Here is a 27,871-nt window from a genome sequence, read left to right as displayed (position 1 = left end):
CCATCCTTCCTCCTCCGGGGGGTGCTCCCTGTCCTTCCTCCTCCTCCTCGGTGTGCTCCCCGTCCTTTCTCCTCCTCGGTGTGCTCCCTGTCCTTCCTCCTCCTCCTCCTCTGTGTGCTCCTGTCCTTCCTCCTTCTCCTCCTCGGTGTGCTCCCCGTCCTTCCTCCTCCTCCTCCTCCTCCTCTGTGTGCTCCTGTCCTTCCTCCTCCTCCGTGGTGTGCTCCCCATCCTTCCTCCTCTGAGGGTGTACTTCCAGCCCCACGGGAACAGGGAGTCCTAGGGGCGGCCGGGGCAGCACTCAGTGGCCAGCACTTTGCCCACCATGAGAAACTGCTCATTTTACCAATGGCCAGTCCTCTGGGAGGCGCTGTGACACCCGTCAGAGTGGAACCAGGTGCGGAGATTTACCTGTTGGGTCTCACTGTTCCATGCTAGGCGGGAAGAGAGGAAGGAGGGAGGACTAGCTAGGAATAAGGAACCGAAGCCCCTAGATCTGGGAGCCTGGGGCACGCTGCTCCCGAAATAGCCAGGCACAGGCCCAGGGCGGGCACCGGAGGCATAGCCCACCAGGACACACCTACCCAGTGCGGGCACCGGGAGGCACAGGCCCAGGGCGGGCACCGGGAGGCACAGGCCCAGGGTGGGCACCGGGAGGCACAGGCCCAGGGCGGGCACCGGGAGGCACAGGCCCAGCGTGGGCACCGGGAGGCACAGGCCCAGGGTGGGCTCCGGGAGGCACCGTGCAGCCAGCTCATGGCGCAGAAGGCGGAGTGACCAGGAGCCGGAGGGCCTGGGCCTCAGGATCCCCTCTGGGGAGCGGAGCGCTGGGACCATGCTGCCGGTGACACAGGGATGTGCTTGATGACCTTGAACTGTACCTACAAGCGCTGGGATGGTAACTGTCGTGTTATAGATATTGTCACTATTTAAAATTCTTTAAGGAGCAAACACTAAATAAAATAAAGAGCAGCTAGATGTCGAGTTAGGACCTGAGCATGATGGGGGAAATATGCAACACCAGGTCACTGGGAATATAAACCCTGAAAGTCCAGAATGCGTTCTTATCCCTTAAGCTCCCCCAGAAAGCCCACATCACCCACCGCCTGGGAGGCAAGCCCAGACCTGCCTGACCCTCTGCCCCTAACACCTCCTGCCCCGCCCGTCCGCCCTCGCGGGCCACTGTTCTCCCACTCAGCCCTCCTGTCCCTGGGGATCAGCACCTGCTTAGACTTTAGAGCAAAATACCAACTGGGCGCTCGCCCACAGGTGAAACTGCTTCCTCGCAGCTCTGGGGGTGAGGCCAGGTGCCAGCACCGTCGGGGGCTCTTCCAAGTGGCCGACTTCTCCTGTGCCCTCCGTGCAGGACTGGCAACGGAGCTCCCTTGGCCCTTTGGTCAGACACCAACAGGGCTCCTCCTTTGTGGCCTGATCACCTGCCAAGGGCCCACCAACTAATACCAGGCGACTGGGTGCTCGGATTGCAACAAGTGAATCGACTGGGACACGTGCATTCTGGCCAGAGCAGCCAGGTTTTGGTTTTTTACTTAATCCCTCCCTATTTCACCAGCCCCACAACAGCTGTCAGTCTGTTCTCTGTATCTGTGAGTCTGTTTCTATTTTGTTAGTTAATTTGTTCATTAGATTCCACATCAGTGAGATCATATGGTGTTTGTCTTTCTCTGACTGGCTTATTTCACTTAACATGATAATCTCCAGGTCCTTCCATGCTGTCTCAAACGGTAAGAGCTCCTTCTTTTTTACAGCCATGTAGTATTCCATGGTGTAGATGTACCTTCGCCTACTGAGGGGCGCTTGGGCTGTTTCCATATCTCGGCTGTTAAAAGCAATGCACATTGGGTTGCATGTATTTCAAATCAGTGTTTTGAGATTTCTTTGGAGATATTCTCAGAAGTGGGGTGAATGGTTACAAAGCAGATCCATTTTTAATTTATTGAAGAAACTCCATACTGTTTTCCTTAAAGGCTGCAGCAGTCTGCGTTCCCACCAGCAGTGAATTGAGGTTCCCTTTTCTCCCCATCCTCAGCACTCGGTGTCTGTTGATTTATTGATGATAGCCATTCTGACAGGTGTGAGGTGATATCACATTGTGGTTTCATTTGAATTTTTCTGATCACTAGTAACATTGAACATCTTTCCATGCCCTCTTTGGGGAAGTATTTATTCATGTTCTTTGCCCATTTTTAATCGAATTGTTTTTTGGTGTTGTGTTGTATAAGCACTTTATAAATTTTGGGTATTAACCCCATATCAGATGCATCATTGGTAAATATGTTCTCCTGTTCAGTGGGTTGTCTCCATTTTGTTGATAGTTTCCTTTGCTTTGCAAAACCTTTTAGTTTGATGTGGTCCAAGTTGTTTATGTTTGTTTTGTTTCCCTTGCCCGAGGAGTTACAGAAAAAAATATTGCTATAAGACATATCCAAGATTTCACTGCCTGTGTTTTCTTCTGGGATTTATAGTTTTGAGAATAACATTTGAGTCTTTAATCCATTTTTAATTTATTCTTGTGTGTGGTGTAAGGAGGTGGTGTAGTTTTTGTTGTTGTTGTTGTTGTTTTTGTTTGTTTGTTTTTTGTTTGGTTTGTCCAATTTTCCCAATACCACTATTGAAGAGACTGTCTTCCCCCCATTGTATGTCTTTGTCTCCTTTGTTAGATATTGACAATAAGCCATGGTTGATCTCTGGGCTCTCTATTCTGTTTCATTGGTCTATGTGTCTGGTTTTATGCCAATGCCATGCTGTTTTGATTTCTACAGCCTTGTAGTATAGTTTGATATCAGGTATCTTCAACTCGTTCTTCTTTCTCAAGATTACTTGGGCTATTCAGGGCCTTTTGTTGTTCCACATAAATTTTTTGGAATATTTGTTCTAGTTCTGTGAAATACACCAGTGGTATTTTGATAGAAATTGCATTGAATCTGTAGATTGCTTTCTGTAGTATGGACATTTTAATGATGTTAATTCTTCCTATCTATGAACACAGTATATGCTTCCACTTATGTGTATCTTCATCTATTTCTTTCTTCGGTGTCTTATAATTTTCTGAGTAATCTCCTTGGTTAAATTTATTCCTAGTTATCTTATTTTTGTTGTTATAGTTGTAAATGAGATTGTTCTCTTAATTTCTCTTTCTCGTAGTTCATTATCGGCATATAAAAATGCCACCAGTTTCTGAATATTAATTGTGCACCCTAGCAGGCCACTTTTTAAGGCTCAGTGTCATTTACCATAGAATGGGCTCCTCAAGACAGGGTCTTTGAAAGCTGTGACAAGAATGACAGCTATTTGTAGTATCGAGATTCTTTGTGACTTGTTACATCATGGCCTGCCCTGTGACGAGGTCACTTGTTTACTTGGACCATAATGACATCATCTCAGGTGGTAGCCATGCCTCTCACATGTTGCTCAGCGTTCTGGCTGACGTGAGCCAGCTGGAAAAACAAGTGAAGTGTGACTTACTCACCAGAGGCTGATTAATGGGCAATGACAGTGTCGCCCATTACCCCACAATGACAGTGTCGCCACTGTTACCCCACTGGTCTGGGTGACCTCTAAGTCGCTTCCGGTATCACCTGCTCAGACTGAGATCATGGCTGTATATTTCACAGATAGCACATGTCCCCTAAGGACAGGGCCCTGTGGACACTGGTCAGGCGTAAAAACTGACATTCTCCTTGCCAGCCCTCCACCCCACACCCTGCCTCCTGCCCTCCCCGACCACCAGGCTCCCAGCTCTGGTCTCACAGGTGCCACACCATGTGCCAGCTTCTGGACATCTGAATTACAAGCCCACAGCGCCCTGTGTCCCGCTTCTCAGGGGCTCAAGTCCACTCCATGTCCAGCAAGTGTTCATGGGGTTCAGAGCCATAAGTGAATGAGGGCCTTCTAGAGAGGGGATGTCTTTCCCTAAAGAAGCATCTCTGCCCAAAACAAGCAAATGAACACAGTCCCTCTCACCCGACTGGTGTGGCTCAGTGGTTGAGCATCGACGTATGAACCAGGAAATGACGGATCGATTCCCCATCAGGGCATGTGCCCAGGTTGCAGGCTAGATCCCCAGTGTGGGACTTGCAGGGGGCAGCCGGTCAATGATTCTCTCTCATCATTGATGTTTCTGTCTCTCTTTCTCCCTTCCTCTCTGAAGTCAATAAAACCATATTTTTAAAACAAAAACAAAACACAAAAATAAACAGTCTCTCTCACAAGTCCACAATGACAGACTCCAAGTTCTGGTGGATGAATGCAGTGCACCTTGTCAGCTGTGAGCCACTTCCTGAGGGCCAACTCTCCATGCCGGGATAAAAACCTGCCAGGTGGCCTCCCGCTTGCCAGCTGTTGCCAGCTGTGAGGTCACAGGGCGTGAGCTCCGGAGCTGGCCGTGGAAGGCGGTGGAAACCTTTTGGGCGGCATGCGGTACCTCACTTTTTTCCAGAACCGGGCCTTCGCACACGGTGCCCCCGCTGCGGCGTCCCCGCTCCACTGGATGGACCCGTGCTTCTGTCTGAGATACTGGATCGACACTGGCATGGAGGCATAGCTCCAGACTTTCTCCACCTCAATCAGAATGGCCTTCATCCCGTCCTGGATGAGAGCATTGTAGATTGCAATCTGTTCTTCTGACATGTTCTTTAGCAGGTCAAAGCCCAGCGGTTCAGGAGCTAAGATGATGATCAGTCGCCTGCACAGCTTAATGTTTTCATCGATGACATTGGCCACAGCTGCACACAGAGGAAAAGAAGCAGAAGACCTCATGAGTAAAGCAGCCTGGATCTTACTGCTCCTGAGAGCCTTAGAAATGGACCCTAAGAATGACATTAAAACAGACATGACTTAGCAATGGATTAACGAGAGTTGTCTTTTGACATGCATCTCCCTCTCTGAAAGCTTCCTCACTGCCCCTGAAACACTGGTCCTTTACACTCAAGAACCACGTGTTTTGATAGTAGTTGTTGGTATGTCACTTTCCTCGGCTCACACAGGCACGAACTGCTCATCTGATCATGCCTAGTTTTGCCAGACTTAGCTGAAGGTCTGGTATAAGGTGATGAACATATTTTTAAAAAATAAATATATTTTAAAAGAATAAGCAGTTAAGCTGAAACTGGTTTGGCTCAGTGGATAGAGCGTCGTCCTGCAGACTGAAGGGTCCCGGGTTCGATTCCGGTCGGGGGCATGTACCTTGGTTGTGGGCACATCCCCAGCAGGGGGTGTGCAGGAGGCAGCTTATCGATGTTTCTCTCTCATCCATGTTTCTAACTCTCTATCCTTCTCCCTTCCTCTCTGTAAAAATCAATAAAATATATTTTTTTTAAAAAGAATAAGCAGTTAACTCAAATGTCATTTTAATCTTTATTCGTGTTTTCCTCTTATGTGTCATAGCTATTTAAATGACCAGGATTTATATATCCTGATTGGTTCTGGTGGCAGGGATGGGAGAGTTCCTGAAATAAGTTGGTCTTTTTCAGAATAAAGACCAAGTTTTATATCCTCCTTATTCGTAGAACATATGAACAGATAACCTCTCCAAAAGCAGACTTTGTAGTTCCCGTTAGTTTTCACATTTCTAGAGCCTAGAACACCACCTGGAAAAAAAAGCAAGTTCTCAATAAATATCTGCTGAATGAATGAATGAATGAATGAATGAATGGAGATTGGTCCGCTTATGAAATGAGAGCTCTTCAACATGTTTACCACAAGCACTGGACTGAATTTTCATTTCCTCATAGAGGGTCATAGAGGGTGATTTCTTTTCTTTCTCTCTTTTTTAAAAATATATTTTATTGATTTTTTTACAGAGAGGAAGGGAGAGAGATAGAGAGCTAGAATCGTCGATGAGAGAGAAACATCGACCAGCTGCCTCTTGCACACCCTCTACCATGGATGTGCCCGTAACCAATGTACATGCCCTTGACCGGAATCAAACCTGGGACCTTTCAGTCCGCAGACCGACGCTCTACCACTGAGCCAAACCGGTTTTGGCATAGAGGGTGATTTCTGAACATGGAGAGTTCTGGGCGGAGATATAGCTATGGTCGCTCTGTGGGCATAAGTAGCCTATAAATCCAAAATAGTTAGAAACCTTTTAAAGCAGCCCAGAATAAGCCACTACCATGTGCAATAAAGTAGTAATATTGATTTCCTGGTGAGTAGAAAATGAGACTTATTTCAAATTTTAGCCACTGACTTTATAGCCATCAAAGGAGGGATCTTTGTCCACCAATTGTCTAATCAGTACTGCTTAGGTTTAAACTCATTTAATTCTCTCAACCAAGTCAGGGAAGTATTCTTAACCCCATTTGACAGATGAGCCAACTGAGGTTCAGAGATGTCAGCTACACAGCTCAAAGCTATACTGCTATTAAAGGAGAGAAGTAAATACCTATTCAATTTAGGTAGGGGATGGACAGGGGTTGAGGATTAGAAAATCCACTTTAAACATGAGCTTATTTACATGTTCAAACTGAAAAAAAATACTCAGCAGTTAGTCTCAAGGACATCAGGGCAAGCGACCACTTTCAGTCTCTGTGCCGCCCACCACCTGTGCACATGGGTGGTTTAGCCATATCCTTGCTCAGTGTGAGAGTCACGGTGTTTCAATCAGGGTCTCTGTTAACCTGTTGAAGGAATGAGATGTATGGGAGAAGAGAGTTGGGTTCTGAGCTCCCAGCTCAGGGTTGGGAGCTGGGAGGTAGAAGACTGCCTGTGGTTTGGTAGGGAAGGCAAGCAGAGTCCCTACTATTTGTAAAGGAAAGGAAAGGAAAGTTTCCTTTAATTTTTTATTCATTTGTTGTTTTTACACCTCAGTTAACACATACCTTGTCCAGGAAATTCATCCCTGCCAAATATAAATAGCTTATATCCACACTGCCTCTCCAGCACCTCGGGCAGAGCTCTCAGAACCAGCGTGTCCACAGCAGAGCGCTGGAGGTCCTGGGGAGGCTTGGGGTACAAGACGTAGGCGTCGTACAGCTTCCCGTCTGAAAGAGAGGGTGGTGATCGCATGGAGTGATTCCTACCGGTCCTCCTACATGAACAAGGTGGAAATCGGAGTTGCTACCATGCTGTCCTCTTCGCTCAGGCCTGATGGCTTCAGAGTGCCCAGCAGGCTGACGTGGTGCCAAGCATTGCTGCTCTCAGCATCTCATTCCTTTAACACTTAAATATCTCACTTCACTGGCTTCATGCTTGCATGGTGTCTGAGAATTTAGATAATTTATATCTTTGTTTCTCTATGGTTAAGGTGACTTTTTGCCTCTGACTTCTTTTGGGATATTTTTTCTTATCTTTGATTTTCTGTAGTTTGAAAATAACGTGCCTAGGTGTATGCGAGGTTGTTGTTTTTTTGTGGTTTTTTAAAAATATTTATCATGGTAGGTGTTCTCTGAGCTTCCTGGATTTGTGATTTAGTGTCTAATATTAGTTTGGGGTAATTCTCAGTCATTACTGTTTCAAACATATCTATTCCTTTCTCTCTCTCTTCTCCTTCCGGGACTCCAATTAGACTTCACCCATCTGTGGTTGTACCACAGTTTAGCTCTGTTTTGTTTTACAGTCTTTGTTCTCTTTACTTTTCAGTTTTGGGGGGCGGGGGGGCGGGGAGAAGGTTCTACTTAGTTATCATCAAGCTCAGAAACTCTCTGATGGGCCATGGCATATCTAACAAGCCCATCAGAGGCAACCTTCATTTTTGTTATACTACCTCCTGTGGTATGCAGCTGAAAAGAAGAACTGGAAGCAAGACTCTGCATCAATATCACTGTTGATGGGTCCTGTGCAACAGAGTGCTATCCTAACTGCACCAGGTGAAGTGGGCCACATCCTCACAATTTAGCCCCAGTGGTGAACCCCATCATTCATTCATTGAAACTGCACACTACTCTACCAGGAAACCCAAAGAGCAGACTCTAGGAATTGGCTGTGCCATGCTAAGAATTCAAACACCATAGCACGTCACCATATCAGAGTGAGCCAGTGTGTACTGACCAGCTACAGGCCACAGCCACTGTGCTCAGTGTACAGATGAACAAGACACAGATATAATCAGAAGGCCATTCATAAATGCAGAAATAAAAGCATGCAGCACTGTAAGTAAGCAAATGGCTGAGTGAACAGAAGAGACCCAGCAGTTCCTCTTAAAGGGCTAGGTACACAAAGTTACACAGTTCCACTTCTCCTGAGCACCAGCTCTGGGTGGCAACTTTAGGGGATCCAGGGACATATGGGGAACAACGGGGTTACAGACATTCAGGCGGGAACTCGGGAGTGGTTTTCTTACAGGCAGGGATGTTCATAGGTGTCATTATGCCCCATCTCAGAGCTGACTGGCAGAGTTTCTATCAGCGTGGTCCATACTATTCGCCCCACGTTGGTGATTCCTTGAGACCCTGCCTCGTCCAACTTGCAGGCCCACCCAAGCTGTTCGCAGAGGCTTTTCCATATGAATGGCCTGTCCTGGCTCAGGATTCAGACTTGGCTAAATTTTCTCAAACAAGCAGAAGGTGGCATCAGCATTTCCTAATAAAAGGCCCCAGACTATCAATTAAAGGCTCAAGACTTGGCACTAGCACCAGCATGCCTTGCTTCACAGATTTGCCTCACCTGGGCACTTCCAAGCCCAATACAAGTAGCATCCATCTGCATATCTCTCTGTAGCTCCTGATGGGTGGCCCCAGGCAGTGGCTGAATTTGTGCTTCCCAGGAGGTCCTAGAACCAGTGCACCCAGTGGGCAGCTTCAGACCACACTAGATTACAACTGTACACATCCATAAGCAACACACTCAAGGAGAAGACTCAGTGAGCACCAAATCCCCACTATACCAAGTCCTGCTCCAGAAGGGTATATCCTGCACAGCAGCCCTCACAGCCAACTGGCCTGGAAGTCAAGACTGTGTTCACAGATCACATATGAGCATACCTAGAGTGCTCAGCTCAGGTGCCTGGGGAGGCTGAGCCACTGGGCCCTACAGGATACCTACTATACAAGGCCACTCTGCCAATTCCAGGAGACACAGCAGCTCTACCTAATACATAGAAACAAACACAGAGAAATAAAATGAGGAGACAAATAAACATGTTACAAATGAAAGAACAGAATAAATCTTCAGAAAAATAAGTAAATGAAGTAAAAGCAAGCAAATTACTATATACAGAGTTAAAAAAACATGGCTATAAGGTTACTCAAGGACATTCATAAGAGCTTCAAGGGACTTAGTGAGACTTTCAAGATTCTTTGTGAGAATGTCAGACATGAAAAAGAACCAGTCATAAATTAAGCATACACTAACTAAAATAAAGAATAATTTACAGAGACTCAACAGTAGAGTACAGAATTCTGAGAATCAAACCAATGATTTGGAATATGAGGAAACACACACACAAAAAAACAACTAATCAGAATAGCAAAAAGAAAACAAATCCAAAAATATGAAGATAGTGTAAGGAGCCTCTGAGACAACTTCAAGTGTGCTAACATTTGATTATGGGGGTGCCAGAAAGAGAAGAGAGCAAGATATTGAAAACCTATTTGAAGTAATAATGACAGAAAACTCCCTCTACTGGTAAAATAGACTTGCAAGTCCAGGAAGCATAGAAAGTCCCAAATAAGAGGAAACCGAAAAAGGACCACATCAAGACACATCATAACTAAAATGCCAAGGGTTAAAGAAAAAGAGAGAATCTTAAAAGCAGCAAGAGAAAAGCAGTTTGTTACCTGCAAGGGAGAGCCCATATGACTATCAACTGATTTCACAATAGAAACTGCAGGCCAGAAGGGAGTGGCAAGAAATATTCTAAGTGATGAATAGCAAGAACCTACAACCAAGATTACTCTACCTAGCAAAGCTATCATTTATAATTGAGGGTCAGATAAAGACCCTCACAGACAAGAGAAAGCTAAAGAAGTTCATCACCACCAAACCAGTATTACATGAAATGTTGAGGGATATTCATTATTCATACACACACACACACACACACACACACACACACATACCAGTGCATGAATTCATGCATGGGTAGAGTTCAGCAGGCCTGGCCCCAATTGGGGTGGATTGGCCTGGCTTATTGGGAGGAGGAGATGGCAGGAGGTTGCCCGGCTGACCACCCTGATCAGGGCCAGGTAGGCTGTGGGGAGGGGCGATGGGTGATTAGCTGGTATGCTCTGCCCCTGATTGGTGTGGAGAGGCTGATTTGGGGTGGAACCACTGTGGGGAGGGGCCGTGGGAGGTTGGCTGGCCAGCCCCACCCCTGATTGGTGTGGGGGAGAAGGCTGGTCAGGGACAGAGCTGGCTGGGGGGAGGGGCTGCAGGCCAATCAGGGCCATGGGGAGGGGCTGTGGGTGGTGGGCCTGCCACCCTGCCCTACCCCCTAATGGGGTGGCAGGGCCAATTGGGTACCAGTGGCCTGGGGAAGGAGCCATAGGTGGTTGGCCGGCTGCCCCTACCCCTGATTGAAGTGAGGGGGCTGACTGGGGGTGAAGCTGGCTGGGGCAAGGCCAATGGGGTGGTAGGGGCCCATCAGGGCTGAGGCCAGCTGGGGGGAGGGGCCTCAGGCAGTTGGCCAATTGGCCCCAAACCCAATTGTGATGGGGGGTATTAGGAGCAGGGCTGCCTAGGGGGAGGGGCGGTGGGTCAATTGGGGTGATGGGAGCCCAGCAGGGGTGGGTCTGGCAGGCCCCTTCCCCAGCCATCCCCACACTCTGTTGGGCCAGCTGTGGTGGGGAGCTATAGGTTGATTGGGGTGGTGGGGTCCCATCAGGAGTTGGGCCAGCCAGGACAGGGGCTGCAGAAGGTTGGCTAGCCAGCCCTGCCCCCTATTGGAGTGTGGGAGGGCAACCAGGGGTGGAGTTGGCCAGGAGAGGGGCTGTGGGCCAATCGGGGTGGTAGGGGCCCATCAGGGGCGGGGCTGGCCAGGGGGAGGAGCCCCAGGAGGTTGGCCAGCTGGCCCTCCACAGCCCCAACCCCAAATGGGCAAGTTCACTGGCAACAGTGGGCATCATAGTGACCAGTCATTCCCATCATTACTGTGTTCTGGTTACTGGCTTTTTATATAGAGAGATTGTTTTTATTGATTTCAGAGAGGAGGGAAGAGGGAAAGAGAGATTGGAACATGAATGATGACAGAATCACTGATTAGATGCCTCGTGCACACACCCTACTGCGGGTTGAGCCTGCAACCCAGGCATGTGCCTTTGACTGGAATCAAACCCAGGACCTTTCAGTCCACAGGCTGATGCTGTATCCACTGAGCCAAACCAGCTAGGGCTAAAGGGCACTGAAGAAAGAAAAAGAAGAAGGAGAAGAAGAAGGTGGAGGAGGAGGAGGAAGAAGAGGAGGAGAATGAGGAGACAGGGAAGAAGGAGGAAAAAAAGGAGAAGAAAAAATCATTAACAATGAAATGGAAATGGCAGTAAGTACATATCTATCAATAATTAAATCTAAAAAATAGAATCAAAGGCATGGGAACATGGAACAGACTGATGAATCTTAGAAGGAAGCGGTGGGGGGTGGGGGTGTGGGAAGAGATTAGCCAAAGATCTTATATGCATATATGCATTACCTATGGACACAGACAATAGGATGGTGGAGCCTGGGATGGAACAGGAACACAGTAGACAGGAGAAATGGGGGTGGGGGGGGGAGAGAATAGGGACATCTGTAAAGAAATAAAATAAAACAAAAACAGTAAAGAAAACAATGTTTCTTGCAAAATTGTCCCCAAAAAGGCCATGTGCTCTCAGGAGCCACTGAAAAGTTTCAGTGAAAAGCACACAAGGAAGTACATAATTATGTTTGCTTCTAACGCAAGCTCACCTTTAAAACCTGCCCAAGCCCTGACTGGTGTGGCTCAGTGGATAGAGAATCAGCCTGTGGACTGAAGGGTCCCAAGTTTGATTCCAGTCAGGGGCATGTACCTTGGCTGCAAGCACATACCCAGTGGGAGAAGTGCAGGAGGCAGCGGATGGATGTTTCTCTCTCATCGATGTTTCTAGCTCTCTATCACTCTCCCTTCCTCTATGTAAAAATAAAAAAAATAAAATAAAATAAAAAATAAAATCAATAAAATATATTTTAAATAAATAAATAAATAAATAAATAAATAAATAAATAAAACATGCCCAGGATTTCTCAGAACAGTGCCTGGCTTGATTTCGCCATTCTCCCTTTGTTTCCCTGTGTTCACTGCACCTACTTGGGTTCTGGTTTTGCTTGTTCTGATTACGGGAACTTTCCCACACATACGCATCCCTATGGTGTGTGAGCAGATCTGCGTGCTTTGTACACGGGCACCCCTGGCAGGAAGTGTGCAAAGTGCCTCCTGTGACTGAATGGAGAGCAGACAGAACTCGTGGGCGTGGCCAGGCCTACAGAAGAGAACCCACTTATAACACCGCGACGCAGACACAAGTAACTAGGAGTCACGCACAAAGCCTGACTAATCCCTGGGACGGACACTGGACCACAAGGAGGGCAGCTTCTCTCTCCACATGGTGTTTGCCATCCATTGCTCCACAGGCTCCCGGGCAACCAGCTGTCCTCCCAGAAGGAGGCCGCAGGAGCTTGGCCTCCTCCGCCACCGGCTGGCTGTCAGGCCAGCACTCCACGGGGCTTCCCGAGAGCACGCACAGCTGAGCTGTGGAGAAGGTAGTCACAAAGTGCCCTGATCTTTTATGGATTAAATAAAAGAGGAAGAGGACCACTGGCTGACTGGGTTCCCACCTCCCACCCTCAGCCCCAGGGCGGGGCTCGGAGTGCTCCTCCGTTCAGCTCAGCCGGCAGGGGTCAGCTGCTGCCTTCGCCTCGTGCTGAGCTGGGCCTCACTGAGCGGCGGTCAGGGGGTGACAGAGTTCTGGGGACACGGCTGAGCCGCCAGTCCGGACCCTCGCAGTGAACCGTACACAGCGGTACTGGAAGGATAGGGGGCTCTCACGCTGGCCAGGAGCCACAGCAAGATTCTGCAGTGTAATCTGTCATCATGAAAACAGCAGTTTCTCTTCTGTTGCTCAAGGGCTGCCATGTTTGAATTCTAAAATATCATGTAAAATAAAGTCCAAGTTAGGACATGTCACCGGGCATGTGGGCAGCTCTGCCATGTGATTCTCCATGCAGAGCAGGCACTTAGCGTAAACGATGCCATCTCTGAGCAGGGACTCGGAAGGCGCGGTCCACGCCTGCTTTCCTGTGCCCTCTCTTGTGAGCATTGCGAGGGTCTGGACCGGAAAGACTTAAAACGTGTCTCTGCATGCACGTGAGCTGCACAGGGTCTTGTAGTCTTCTAGTAATCTTTCCACCCAGTCAGGAGACCAACAGCAGGTTTATTACTTTACTCAAGGCCGGAATAGGTCGTGTCCATTCTGAGACAAGTATACAGGGTGCAGCAAAGTAGGTTTATAGTTATTTGTAAGGAAAATAATACAATCCTATTTAAGAAAGAGGGAATATGCTAATTGACCATCACACCCTCACAAATATGGCAGCACCCACAGCCAATAAGAAGGGAATACGCTAATTGACTGCCCCACCCTAAAAAATGGCAGCACCCAGTTGCCTCAACCTTGCCTGGGCAGCAGACATGCGGCAAGGGGTTGGGCCCGGCTGTGGTGCGTGCCTGCTTCTGAAATACCCCAGTCCCACCAGCCCCCAGCCACCCAGGGCCGCCGGAGGCTCAGGTAACCAGCTCCAGCTGAGGCTTGTGCTGCTGGCAGTGGTAGCAGCAGAGGTGTGATGGGGCATCACCTTCCACTGATTGCCGGGTCACCTCCCACCCCTGAGGGCTCTCGGACTGGGAGAAGGCCAGGCTGGGCTGAGGGACTCCCCTCCAGGGCATGAACTTTCATGCACCAGGCCTCTAGTAATTAATAAATGTCAATACAAGAACAAGCTGTGTTTTCTGTACTCACAGCTGTAGACTCACTTTTGCTGCACCCTGTTAACACCGTTAAAACCACACTGGTGGGGATGCTGGCTCCTTGGTTTCAGAGTCACACTGAGGGTTCCCGTGGTGAATAGCACCCGCGGGGCCAGATCAGCCACCCAACCAAAACCTCCAGGGAAGCCGCCCGGCAGCGGGCCTTGGCCTCCCGGCAGCAGGGAGCCCGCCTGTGCCTGGGGTATGCCCATTGCCTTTCTGACTTCAATCCAGTCGCTCCTTCCTGCCCCCCTCCCACCTTCCCTCCTTTTCCTCATCCTGGAACTAAGAAAGAGAAAACTTACCATACTTCCCAGGCTCACACAAGGAGTGGATGGAGAACTCCATTCACACTCACTCTGTCCCTCCTCACACCGGAGCGTGGGCGACTTAGATTTTCCAGCACCAAGTACCCGGCCTGCACCACAGGCAGCGGGGCGTCCCTGGCACCTGTCCCACCCACATCCATCCCGTCCACACCCATCCCGCCCACACATCCATCCCGCCCACGCCCGTCCCGCCCACCGGGGTGAGGGCCGTTCCTGGTGAAGGCACTTTGCTCCCACCAGTGGCTGTGAGATCCCTCCTAAAGGCTCCGCTGGGGACCTGGGGAATTTGCCCCCTGGCCGCTGCGGCCTCAGGCGGGTGTGGCACACAGTGCTGGCACTGGGTGGCGTTTCTCAGCATGAACATCTGGGAGAGGCCTGCCTCCGAAGGTGCCGAGGACCAGAAGCATGACCAAGAGTCTCCAGCGGCCACACCACTGGGGGCACACGGAGGCAGGCCCGCAGGCTCCCCACTTACCCACTGTGGCGCTGGTGGAGATGAAGGCACTTCGATACCAAAGCGCAATGTCGATCCTAAACCTCCTGGACACGCACAGGACCAGCGCAGCCGCGCCCACGGCGGCCAGCAGCCCGCCCATCAGGTACACTCGCCCGTCCGGCGCTGTGGGGAGCAGAGGACAGCCTGTCAGTCCTGTGTCCTGCAGAGCCGCCATGCAGGCCCCGGCGTGCGTCCAGGTCAGTGAGGGAGAGCGTGCTCCCCTCCCTTCCTCAGTCACAGGCCCGGGGCGGTGCTGCCACCCGCTGGGTGAGGACGCCCCCCCATGAAGATGCCCCATGAGGACGCACCGCCCCCAGGAGGAGGCTCTCCCCGCATGAGGATGCTGCCCTGCCCGCCCCACAGGGCTGGCCCCCTGTCAGCCTCCAGATGTGAAGGAGCACAGGTTTTGGAGAGCCCCCAGCTGGCACTGCCACACCTTCTTCCTATGATGCTGCTACAACTGCTGCTCAAGATTGATGCCATAAATACAGAGCCCTCGGGTGCCTTAAAAGCCATCTCTTTTGGCTCCACAAGCCTGGCCTGGAGCCAGTGTGCTCCCCAGCCTCCGGGGGTCAGTGCCGCAGCCTCTGGGGGTCCAGTGCCCACCCCAACCCCCAACCCGTCCCAGCCTCCGGGGTCAGCGCCCCAGCCTCTGGTTACCAGTGCCCACTCCAACCTGCCCCAGTCTCCGGGGTCAGAGCCCCAGAGGGCGGGTAAGCTGCGCTGCTGAGAGCTCCCTGCAGAGGGAGCAGTTGTGGGGAAAGCTGCGGGCAGGCCTGACCGGGAGCAGAGCAGTTGCCTGGACGCCTGGACGTGCACACAGAAACACGCTCCCCCGGGTCTCGGACAAGAGGAACCGCTGCTTCCTCACCACAGCCAGCCTGTGCTGCCAATGGAGGCGGTGCCCAGGACAGAGGAAGACGGAGGGCGGGAGGCCAGGAGAGAAACCCCTCATTCTGGGGCCCTCCCACACGCCACCTCCTCCAGGGCCGTCTCCACCCTCCAGTCCCCAAAGAAGGACGCGAGGGAGGGAGGAATTCGCCCTCTGAGCTTCCAGAGTACTTTCTGCTTAAACAGGCTGATCACAGCCAGCCGAGGCCACGCCGCTGCCAGCACTCGGAGGCCCAGGATTGCCCGCCACCACCGCAGGCCCGGGTGCGGGCCCAGGCAGGGCATCCGGAAACAGACTGTGTCATCACAAGGGCCACCCACTAGCTTCTCCCAAGCCCAGCCCACATGGCTGGTGCCCAGCTGAATCTGACCACTTCTTTGAGCCTCTACTTTCTCATCTTCAATGCTGCTGCCTTCCTCCCATCCTCTGCGTCTCTGCCCTCTCCCAGCTCTGGGGACGCCGAGGCTCCCTCCCTTCGGAAGGCTCTGTTCTGGGAACCCTGACTGTACCGCCAGGGGTCTCCTGCGGTGAATGGTCGCACTGAGGAGACCACGCTCACACCGCGGGTGAGGCTCGGGAGCCCTCGGTGAGAGGGCCCAGGGTGGCCAGAGGTCCTTAGCAGGGGCTAATATGGGCGTGGGAAGGAGGTGGGTCTCACCCATGCTGAGTGCCAGGCTGAATACTCGGTTAGCCTGTCCTGCTTTGTCCACTGCTCAGGGGCCCAGAGCAGAGCTGGAAATGTGGTGAAGAACATGGAGAAATCAAAGTGCTGCTCAGGGATGACTTTCTTCCCCTGCTTTCCTGGTTCCACGCACAGAGGTGCCAGGGAGACTGCAGAGCTAGCACCTAAAGACCACGCCTCCAAGGGAAGCTTCTGTCTGGGAGCCAGGCAGGCCAGTGATAGGTTCTGGGGTTGCATTTAAAATTGAAAGTGAGGAGGGAAACCAAGATGGCGGCATAGGGTAGACACCCGAATGCAGCCTACCACAACAAATTTGAATTTAGAACTGAAAAACAGGGGAGGCATTGCCCTGAAGCACCGGAAGGCTAGCTGAGAGGAGGCTCTGCCATCTGGGAAGGAGAGAGAAGGCACGCTGAACCTCAGGAACTGTGAAGGTATGGAGAACTGTGTGCGCGAAAAGGCGCTGGCTTACTCCCGGAGCACGGAGAGGAAGGGCCGGACCGAGATTGCTGCTGGCTTACTCCCGGTGCGCAGAGAGGGCGAACAGCTAACCCGCAGCTGGCTTTCTTGTTCGAGAGGAAAACAGAACCACCCTATTGCTCTGATAGACGGCCCCAGACAGGGAGAGGCCAGACTGTCAAGCAGCGGGCAGAGATCTCTTGGAGGTGTGTGAAGCCAGAGGCCATTACTGCGGGACTTGGGGAGGAGCCGAAGGGAAAACAAAGTTTGTCTGCACCAACCCGAGACTCTGCCCCATCTGTGGCTGAGCACAAAAGCTCTCCCAGAGGCTGGCTTTCTCTAAGGAGGGACTGGCTAGAATCCAAAGCTTGTATGCGCCTTTACCAAAGAGGTGCGCGAGCCTGCAACCAATCTACCGAAACTCTCCAGGAACAGGACTTTTCTAAGGCGAGACTGACAGGGAACCAAAGATTGTCTGCGCCACCCTGAGACCCCGCCCTATCCAAACGGAATACAGAAGCCCTCCTAGCTGAGACACTGCTGATCCTCACAGCCAATTGGCTTGGAGATCAATGCTTCCCAGTGATACCAACAATAAGCAATGCTTAACAACAAGACTGCACACACAGCCCATAAAGGGCTACACCAAGACTGTCCACCGCAGGTAACTGGGAAGACTGTGCTACTTGGCTCTACCAGAACACCTAGCACACAAAGTTATTCCATCAAATCAGGGAAACAACTAAAATGCAGACAAGAAGAAGGACACAAAGGAAGGAGATGGAGGAAAAGAAAAGATTGGACATTGAGTTCAAAACTACAGTTATAAGGTTATTCAACAATATCCTAAAAAAGGCTGATAAAATAAATGACACCTATGAGGATATGAAAAGGGAGCAACTAGAAGTGAAGAAAACATTGTCTGAAATAAAAAATATTATACAAAGTCCTAAAAACAGACTGGAAGATCGCAAGAATCAAGACAAAGATTTAGAACACAAAGAGCGAGAGGACACTCCTCTGCAGAAGGGAGAAGATAAGAGAATCCAGAAAGTTGAACATAGTGTAAGAAACCTCTGGGACAATTTCAAGCGAACCAACATCAGAATTATGGGGATTCCAGAAGAAGAGAGAGAGCAAGATACCGAAAGAATACTAGAAGAAATAGTGACAGAAAACTTTCCCCACCTGGGGAAAGAAATAGACTTACAAGTCCAGGAAGTCCGCAGAACCCCAAACAAAAGGAATCCAAGGAGGACCACACCAAGACACATCATAATTAAAATTCCAAGAGCAAAAGACAAAGAGAGAATATTAAAAGCAGCAAGAGAAAAGCAGGTAGTGACCTATAAAAGAGCACCCATAAGATTGTCAGCTGATTTCTCAACAGAAACTATGCAGGCCAGACGGGAATGGCAAGAAATATTCAAGGTGATGAATAGCAAGAACCTACAGCCAAAAATAATCTACCCAGCAAAGCTATCACTCCCCCGCCCACCCTTGTGCACGAATTTCATCCAGCAGGCCTCTAGTAAATAATAACCTTAAAAGTAAATGGATTAAATGCTCTAATAAAAAAAACAAACATAGGGTAGCTGAATGGATAAGATAATGTGATCCATATGTATACTGTCTACAAGAGACCCACCTCAGAACAAGGGACTCACACAGACTGGAAGTGAAGGGATAGAAAAAGAATTCCATGCATGCTCTAGTCAGTGCAAGCCAGTGGTTTGAGTGTCAGCCCGTGCAGCAATAGCCATGGGTTTGATTCCCAGTCAAGGGCATGTACATGGGCTGCAGGTTCAATCCCAGTTTGGGAGTGTGCAGGAGGCAACCAATCAATGTATCTCTTTCACATTGAAGTTTCTCTCTCTCTCTCTCTCTCTCTCTCTCTCTCTCTCTCTCTCTCTCTCTCTCTCTTTCTTCCCCTCCCTCCCTTGCACTCTCTCTAAAAGTCAATGGAAAAAATATCCTCAGCTGAAGATTAACAACAACAGAAATATTCCATGCAAATGGAAACAAAAAAGTGAGGTAACAATGCTTATATCTAACAAAATAGACTTCAAAACAAAGGCCATAAATAAGACAAATAAGGCCACTACATAATACTATAGCAGCTATAGCCCTGGTAAACATATAGGCACATGTGTGTGCGTACACACACACACACACACACACACACACACACACACTAGGTCAGATGGATTTAATTGAAATTTACAGACCATTTCACCCCAAAGCAACAGAATATACATTATCCTTGAATTTATAATGAATATTCTCAAAGATAGGCCAAATGGTTGATACAAAATAAATCTTAATAAATTCAAGAAGGTTGAAATCTTATTAAATATCTTCTTGGCTCACAGTGGCATGAAACTAGAAATCAACTACAATTTTAAAAACCCTCAAGAAATTTCAAAAAAAAATGGAGGCTAAATAGTATGTTATTAAACAATGAGTGGGTTACCAATTAGATCAAGAAAGAAATAAAAACAAGTGAAAATGCACACACAACAACCCAAAATATATGGACACAATGAGAAGAGTCCTGAAAGGGAAGTTCACAGCATTACAGGCTTAGCTCAAGTAGCAATAAAAATCTAAAATAAATAACTGAGCCCTACACCTAAACTAACTAGAAAAAGAACAACAAACAAGGACCAGAAGAAGTAGAATAAATGAAACAATAAAGAAGGAAGTGGAAATAAATGACATAGAGGCCAAAAAATAAAAAAAAGCAAAAGATAAATAAAACCAAGAAATGGTTCTTTGGAAAGACAAATAAGGTTGATGAACATTTAGATGGACTCACCAAGAAACAAAGAGAGAGAACCCAAATAAATAAAATCATAAATAAAAGAGGGGAAGTAGCAATCGACACCACAGAAATACAAATAATTGTAAGAAAATATGCCAAAAAAATTGGACAATCTGGGCAAAAGGGACAAATTCCTAGAAACATACAATCTTCCAAACTCATTCAGAAAGAATCAGAAAACCTGAATAGGTCAATAACAACTAATGAAATTGAAGCAGTAATAAAAAATTCTCCCAGGAAACAAAAGCCATGGACGATGGCCTCATAGGTGAGTTTTATCAAGCGCACAAGAAGAATCAACACCCACCCTTCACCAACTATCCCAAAACATCCAAGATGAGGAAAGACTTTAAAGCTCTTTACAAAGCCATCATTACCCTAATTCCAAAATTGGATGAAGATACTACAAAGAAAGAAAATCATAGGCCAATATTCCTGATGAACATAGATGCTAAAATCCTCAACAAAATATTAACAAATTGAGAAGATCATAGACCATAATCAGTTGAGATTTATTCCAGGGATGCAAGGCTGGTAAAATATTCACAATTCAATAAATATGATAAATCACGAAAAACAAATGAAAGATAAAAACCATATGGTCATATCAATAGGTACACAAAAAATTTTGATAAAATCCAGCACCCATTTATGATAAAAACTCTCAGCAAAGTGGAAATAGAGGGAACATACCTCAGTGTAATAAAGGCCACATATGACAAACCCACAGCCAACATCATACTCATTGAGCAAAACCCCAAAGTGTTTCCCTTAAGATCAGGAACAGGAAGGGATGTTTGCTTTCAGCACCTATTCAACATAGTACTGGAAGTCTTGGCCACAGAAATAAAAGGTATCTATATTGGAAAGGAGGAAACAAATCTGTCATTATTCACCAATAACATGATATTGTGCATAGAAAACCAGGAAGTCTCCACCAAAAAACTGTTAAATCCTATCTAATATGTAAATTGACCATAATTCCAACACACAAGATGGCTGCCCCCATGTGGACACAAGATGGCCGCCACAAGATGGCCAGCAGGGGAGGGTAGTTGGGAGGGACCATGCCTGCAAGGGAGAGCAGTTAGGGACAATCAGGCCTGCAGGTGAGGGCATGGGGGGGGGGGGGGGGAGAGTCAGGCCTACAGGGGAGGGTAGTTGGGGGGAACCAGGCCTATAGAGGAGGGCAGTTGGGGGGGAACCAGGCCAGCAGGGGAGAGCAGTTAGGGGTGACCAGGCAGGCAGGAGAGGGCAGTTAGGGGTGACCAGGCCTGCAGGGCAGGGCAGTTAGGGGGGATCAGGCCTGTAGGGAAGGAAGGACAGTATGGGGGGACCAGGCCTGCAGGGGAGGGCAGTTAGGGGTTACCAGGCCAGCAGAGGAGCAGTTAGACATCGATCAGGCTGGCAAGCAGAAGAGGTTAGGGTCAAGCAGGCAGGTGAGTAGTTGGAAGCCAGAAGTCCCAGATTGTGAATCCCAGTGGGATCGGGCCTAAACGGGCAGTCGGACATCCATCAAGGGGTCTCAGATTGGAGAGGGTGCAGGCTGGACTGAGGGACACCCCCTCACACACACCCTGTGCACGAATTTCATGCACTGGGCCTCTAGTCTAACATATGAATTCAGCAAAGTAGCAGGATACAAAATTAACATCCAGATTAGTGGCATTTTTATACACTTATAATGAACTATCAGAAATAGAAAATGCCCTAGCCAGTTTGGTTCAGTTAATAGAGCACCCATCCATGGACTGAGGGGTCCTGGGTTCAATTCCGGACAAGAGGACATGCCCAGGTTCCAGGCTCAATTTCCCTAGAGGGCATGCAGGAGGCAGCTGATCAATGCTTCGCTCTCATCATTGATGTTTCTATCTCTCTTTTCCTCTCCCTTCCTCCATGAAATTAATAAAAATATAAGAAAACAATACCATTTACTATTACAACAAAAAAATAAAGTACAACAGGAAGACAAATAAGCCAATTAAAATATAGCAAACCATCTGAATAGATACTCCTCCAAAGAGCACATACAGATGGCCAATCGTATATTAAATAATGCTCAACATCTCTAATCATCAGAAAGTTGCTAATTAAAATGAAAATGAATTATCACCTCACACCTGTCAGCAAATCAACAAATGACAAGTGTTGGGGAGGATGTGGAGAAAGGAAATCCTAGTGCAATGTTAGTGAAGATAAAGCTTGGTGCAGCTGCTGTGGAAAACAGTACAGTTTCCTCACAAAAATTAAAAATGAAACTGCCTTTCCATCTCACTTCTGGGAATATATCTAGGGAGTCCCCAAACACCAGTCAGAAAGAATACACACAATCCTACATTCATAGAAGCAATATTTACAACCAGAGGCCCACGTGCATGAAAGTCATGCAGGTCGGAAGTGGGGTGGGGAGGGGGAGAAGGAGGAAGAGTCCCTCAACCAGCCTGTACCCTCTCTCAATCTGGAACTGCTGGCTCCTAACCACTGGCCTGCCTGCATGCCTGATTGCCCCTAACCACTCTGCCTGCCTGCTTCATCGCCCCTAACCACTCTGCCTATCTGCCTGATTGCCCCTAACCACTCTGCCTGCCTGCTTCATCGCCCCTAACCACTCTGCCTATCTGCCTGATTGCCCCTAACCACTATGCCTGCCTGCATGATTGCCCCTAACCACTCTGCCTGCCTCATCTCCCCTAACCCTTAACTCTTCTCCCTGCCTGCCTAATCGCCCCTAACCATCTCTGCCTGCCCACCTGATCACCCCTAACTGCTTCTGCCTGCCTGCCTGATCACCCCTACCCCCTCTGCCTGCCCACCTGATGCCCCTAACTGCTCCCCTGCCTGCCTCATCACCCTTAACCATCTCTGCCTCAGCCCTGCCACCGTGGCTTTGTCCAGAAGAACATCGGAAGATGTCTGGTCTATCCAGTCTAATTAGCATATTATCCTTTTATTAGTATAGGTAACCAAATGCCCACCAGCAGACAGTGGATAAAAAGCTGTGGTACATTTACACCATGGAACACTATGCAACAGTAAAAAAGAAGGAGCTCTTACCATTTGAGACAGCATGGAGGGGCCTGGAGAGTATCATGCTAAGTGAAACAAGCCAGTCAGAGAAAGACAAACACTATATGATCTCACTAATACATGGAATCTAATGAACAAAATAGGTCCAGAGGCGTGGATCTTAAAGGAGGCTAAGGTGTGGGCGACTGGATGAAAGAAGGCGAAGAGAGTGGCCAAAGAGCATATACGCACAGCCCCCATCAACACAGACAACAGTGTGGCGCTGATTTCAATTCCAGTTCCTGGAGTCTTGTGCAGTCTCCTCCCTTCCTCTCTCTGGGGTGGCTCTGAGTCCTCTGTGGCTCCACTCCCAGGGATATGCCACGGAGGACTGCCTCTCCGACTACCAACTCAGCCTGAAATGTCCCAGCAGCATTGTTTATGAATAGCTCCAAAGTGGGAACCGCTCCAATGATGATGTATTTATAGTAGGATAGATAAATTGTGATTTCGTTATTCAATTAAATAGGATTCGGCAATAAAATGAACTACAGCTACATGCTACATCATGATGCAGCAATGAGCCCCCTAGGCCCAATCAGCTACACTGACCACATCATTCTCTCCCAAAGTTCAGAATTAGCCCAGCAAGCAGCTGGCAATGCCACCTGGGAGCAGAGGGAGACGGCGGCTGGCCCTGTGGCTGCACCTGCACAGAGCCCGCACTGAAGCCCTGAGAGGTCACCAGGGAGGAAGATGCAGAAAGGACTGCACTGGTGACAGAGCCTCAAGAATCGCTCAGCTGTGCCACGAAGAGAGACAGATGCTCAAGATTATTGGGGGAAACCATCGAAAATTACTTTTTACCTGTCTGCCTGATCTGTAGGACTCAGTGGTTGAACGTCAACCTATTAACCAGAAGTCATGGCTTGATTCCTGGTCAGGGCACATGCCTGGGTTGCAGCTGGATCCCCAGTGTGGGCGTGCAGGAGGCAGCTGATCAATGATTCTCTCTCGTCATTGATGTTCCTATCCCCCTCTCCCTACCTCTCTAAAACCAACAAAAATACTTTAAAAATTTACTTTCTATGACAAGAGAAAGCCGTTAAGAAGAGTAAAAATGAACAATAACGGCTGATGGGCCCAAGGCTTCTTCCACCTGCTGCAACCCAGAGAGTTCCCAGGGCCCAGGTGAGGAGAGCGGTGCCGGGCGCTCACTCATGGCTGAAGCACTTGGGGCAGAGTGACTATGGCCTCGGGGCCACGCACGTGCGTCAGGACTGCCAGCTGTGTGGATGCACCCCTGCTCATCGTCATTGGAAGGGGCGATGGACATGCAGGAGGCCAGGGGCCAGGCACAAGCTCCACACAGCACCACTGAGCTCATGTTGGTGTTACATTCCAGACACACCTCTCCAGCTAGACACACGCAAGCACGGTTAAACCAGTCATCAAGGGACACTGTTAAGGCCAGCCCCCTCTTCATGCAGTGTGCCAAGGAAACCAGCTGGTGTCAATAGAATCAAGAGTACGGTCTTGCTAAGGGGCACGTCAGCATTCTACAGGGTCCTCAGGCCCCTGCCCTCGCCCGCTGGCAGTGTAAGCTGCCCAGGGTGTGAGCACGGCGTCAGGATCTCCCGGTGCGTCCCCTCCAGTGGGCAGCAGTGAGCTCTGTGTGTGCATACATCTGAACGCCTCTGCTTCAGCCTCTACAGATAATGTAACAAACGTACCTGATAAAAACATACACAAAGATTTTACTTTCATATGAAATTGTTTATAACAAACCACCTAAAGGCTGAAAATCACAAGCACATGTTATAAACATTGAGCAATCAGGTTTGGTACAGGAACACCTGTTTTCCAGAACTTTGGCAGAGAACACCTCCACATCTGTTAACATGTCACTCCCTATGCATTCCACATCTGATAATATGGCACTCCCCACACATTCCACGTGTTCAAATGGTATTCCCCACACATTCCACGTATGTTTATATGGCACTCCATACACACTCCCCACACATTGCACGTATGTTTATATGGCACCCACACACATTCCAGGTATGTTTATATGGCACCCCCACACATTGCACGTATGTTTATATGGCACCCCACACACACTCCCCACATATTGCACATATGTTTATATGGCACTCCACACCCATTCCACGTATATTTATATGGCACCCCCACACTGGAGTCGAAGAGCCTAGAAAGCCTTCTCAGACTCACCTCGGACCTCATGCTGGGTATGTCTGTGCCCACCACCCTGCTGCCTCACGCTTGCATTTCACACCACTTGTCTTCCGAGTGTGTCCATGCACCATTTGAGCCCTCTGAGCAGTACCTCGCCCACGGGAACCTTACCTGGGGGCCTTAGCAGGAAGTGTGCCGCAGACATGAAGCCAGCATGGCATGTGAAGGGAAAGCCGTAATCTTCCATTTTCACTTCTAAAAAGGTTATGCTAACTGTGTAAACAGCGTGTTCCTTAAACACAACGCAGGTTCTGTGGAAGAGGAGTCAGCATCAGTGCCTGAGTCATATCTTCCCCAAAGAGTTTCAGGATCCCTCGTCTGGAGAACCAGGCTCTTTCCTAGAGACACTCCAGCCACCGTGTGCTATGAGCACTTCCCCGAGTAGCTCAGGGAGGGGTGTGCATGGTGTAGTTCTAAACTTGCATTCTCCTGGGGACACTGTAGACTCCATCCTCTGCCCCAAAGGACATCCCCTCTCCCTCTCCACTTCCCTAACTTATTGACACGTTCTCTGCCCTCAATCAGCTAATGACCATGCACTGCTCCCCAAGGGTTCCTGTATCGCCATGGGTTTTGCTGCTTAAGGCTGAAGGCCTCTGGTCCATCACGTGCCTGGGGATGTCTGGTGCTCAGTGGCAGTTGACAGACACTGATCTCCTCCCCGCAGGCCACGCCCCGTCACCTCCTCTGGAATGAGGACAGGAGAGTGAGGATCATTGAACAGTTGCTCCCCACGCAGAGCACTGAGATCTTCTCCAGACAAAGCCAAAGGAAGCGACCAGAGGCAGGAACCTTCTCGGGAGCAGCGCTAACCCATCACTGAACTGGAGGAAGTGCCGCTGGCTGGCAGAGGCCAGGACGACAGAACACCTACTCGTTTCCTTCTCGGACCCGCTTGGACTCTGGGTAGTAGTGGTCCACCAAGGTGCTGTTGACCCGCCAGCAGCGCAGGTTGGTGTTGTCCCTGGAGTCTGTGATGTTGCAGTTCACAGTGAGGGAGGAGCCTGAAACCACATTCACAACACTCGGTGAACCGACCCGCAGTGTAGGCTTAACAAGCACACCCTGGCTAGAGCTGACCGCCTTCTCATCCCCAAGACTCCGCCTTCTCATCCCCAAGACTCCTGGGTCAGAGCTGATTCTTTACCGGGCAGAGGGCATAAGGGGCAGGGACCCTGCATCATCGCTTTTCATCCTAGCGCCATCTACATTTTTATGCTCGTCTAATTTTTGATCTTCTGTGATTTCTTCCACTGATTTTAGTTTTGAAATCTAATTCTGGCATTAGATTTTTAAAAAATGTCTTTAGTTTTTAATGTAACTTTTGTGGTATAGTGGCCTGGTGCATGGATTCATGCACATTGAAAAGAAATTAATTAGAAGAAATATTTTAATATCGCTATTCACTCTTTCTCTATAATAGAGGTGTTAGAGATGAAAGAAAATTAGTAAAATGTATATGAAAAAATATATAAAATGATTAATAAATAATGACATGATATAACAACAAAAGCATGATATAAAAACAATAACTAATAAGTTAAACTTATTCTAATATCTCCCTGAATACCACATTAAGAGTGAAAACACTTTGAGAGTGCTTGACTAATTTCCCTTGTGATGAGGTATTTAGAACTTTAACTTTAATGTCACACATTTTTGAACTTGAGAGAAAGCAACATATCTGAAAATGGATTCAGGTGAAAATATTTCTACTCTGTTTAGAGTTTGTCCTTGTGATTTATTAATAGTCATTGCAAATGCTGACATCACAGGTAACTGTTTTTGAATTAATTTAAATGGGAGGCCAGTATCAGACAGGGAAAAATATTGCACATGTGGAAATCAATGTTTATTTTTAAACTAGACGCCCGATGCACAAAGTTTATGCAAGGGGCTTGGCCCTCACAGCCATGGCAGCTTGCCTCCGCCCTTGTAGCCCTGGCTTCATCCAGAAGGTCGTCAGGAAGGATATCTGGAAGGTCGTTCAGCTGTCCAGTCTAATTAGCATATTATACTTCCATTATTATAGACTAGAGGCCTGGAACTCATGGAATTCATGCAAGGGGGTCCCCTCAGCTCAGCCTGCAACCTCTCCAATCCAGGATCCCTCGGGGGATGTCTGACTGCTGGTTTAGGCCCAATTCTGCTGGCCTGGTCACCCCCAACTGTCCCTCCTGCAGATGTAGTAGTCCCCAACTGCCCCCCTTGACAACCTGGTCACCCCTCACTGCCCCCGCTTGTTGGTCTGGTCACCCCAATTGCCTCCCCTGTGGGCCTGATAGCCCCATGCAACCTGCTGCTTAATCGTTGGGTCATCCCTCCCTAACCCCCCTGCTGGCCTGGTAACCCTGCGAAGCCTGCTGCTCAGTCATTTGGTCATCCCTCACCAACCCCCTGCCAGCCTGGTTGCCCCACACAGCCTGTTTGGTCATCTGTTCAGTTGCTTTGGATGTGATGGTTGCTTAGCTTTTTATATATATATTGATAGATTGCCAATGCACATCATATACCAGCTGGTCAGTCAGTCAGACACATGGTCAGTTACTTAGCCTTTTATATATAGAGATATTTCTTTAATTCATCAAAAATACATTTTTGTGTTTGTTATAAGATAAAGAATAAACTACACAGTATTCAAATTTAATAAGTTATATTAACTTCACATATATACTGTATTTGTTTCCCTACCCATTTTTAAATGCCCACCAAATCTGTTTTACTAAATTCCAATATATTCCAGCAACTGTTTATTGTTTTATGTTACTTTAATCTATTGATATTTGTATGCAAATATAAATATTTATTTATTGTGTTATCTAATAAAGATGGAATATGCAAATTGACCACCACTCTGCAACAAAGATGGCAACACCCACAGCAAATAGGGAGGGAATATGCAAATTGACATGACAAAGATGGTGGCGGCTGGCCCAGGACACTTGCTATAGGGGGGTGAAGGGTGGAGGGAGCCAAAGGATGGCGGCAGGGCCGGAG

General features: G+C 48.6%; 1 protein-coding gene across 1 annotated transcript in view; it reads right to left on the bottom strand.

Annotated features, from left to right (window-relative positions):
- Nucleotides 1-630: 630 nt before the first annotated feature.
- Nucleotides 631-27,871, bottom strand: part of IL1RL2 (interleukin 1 receptor like 2) — a 46,589-nt gene continuing 19,348 nt past the window's right edge. The window contains exons 7-11 of the mRNA XM_084900508.1: nt 25,749-25,878; nt 24,986-25,125; nt 14,732-14,875; nt 6,837-6,998; nt 631-4,739 (exon numbers count right to left, since the gene is read on the bottom strand). Coding sequence (XP_084756634.1) covers nt 4,372-4,739; nt 6,837-6,998; nt 14,732-14,875; nt 24,986-25,125; nt 25,749-25,878 — 944 coding nt within the window. The 3' untranslated portion in view covers nt 631-4,371. The remainder of the gene's footprint in view (nt 4,740-6,836; nt 6,999-14,731; nt 14,876-24,985; nt 25,126-25,748; nt 25,879-27,871) is intronic.

This window comes from Pipistrellus hanaki (genome assembly GCF_964339955.1).
Source record: "Pipistrellus hanaki genome assembly, chromosome: 12".
In the NCBI taxonomy this organism is placed as follows: Eukaryota; Metazoa; Chordata; class Mammalia; order Chiroptera; family Vespertilionidae; genus Pipistrellus; species Pipistrellus hanaki.
This window is presented reverse-complemented; position numbering and strand designations above follow the sequence as displayed.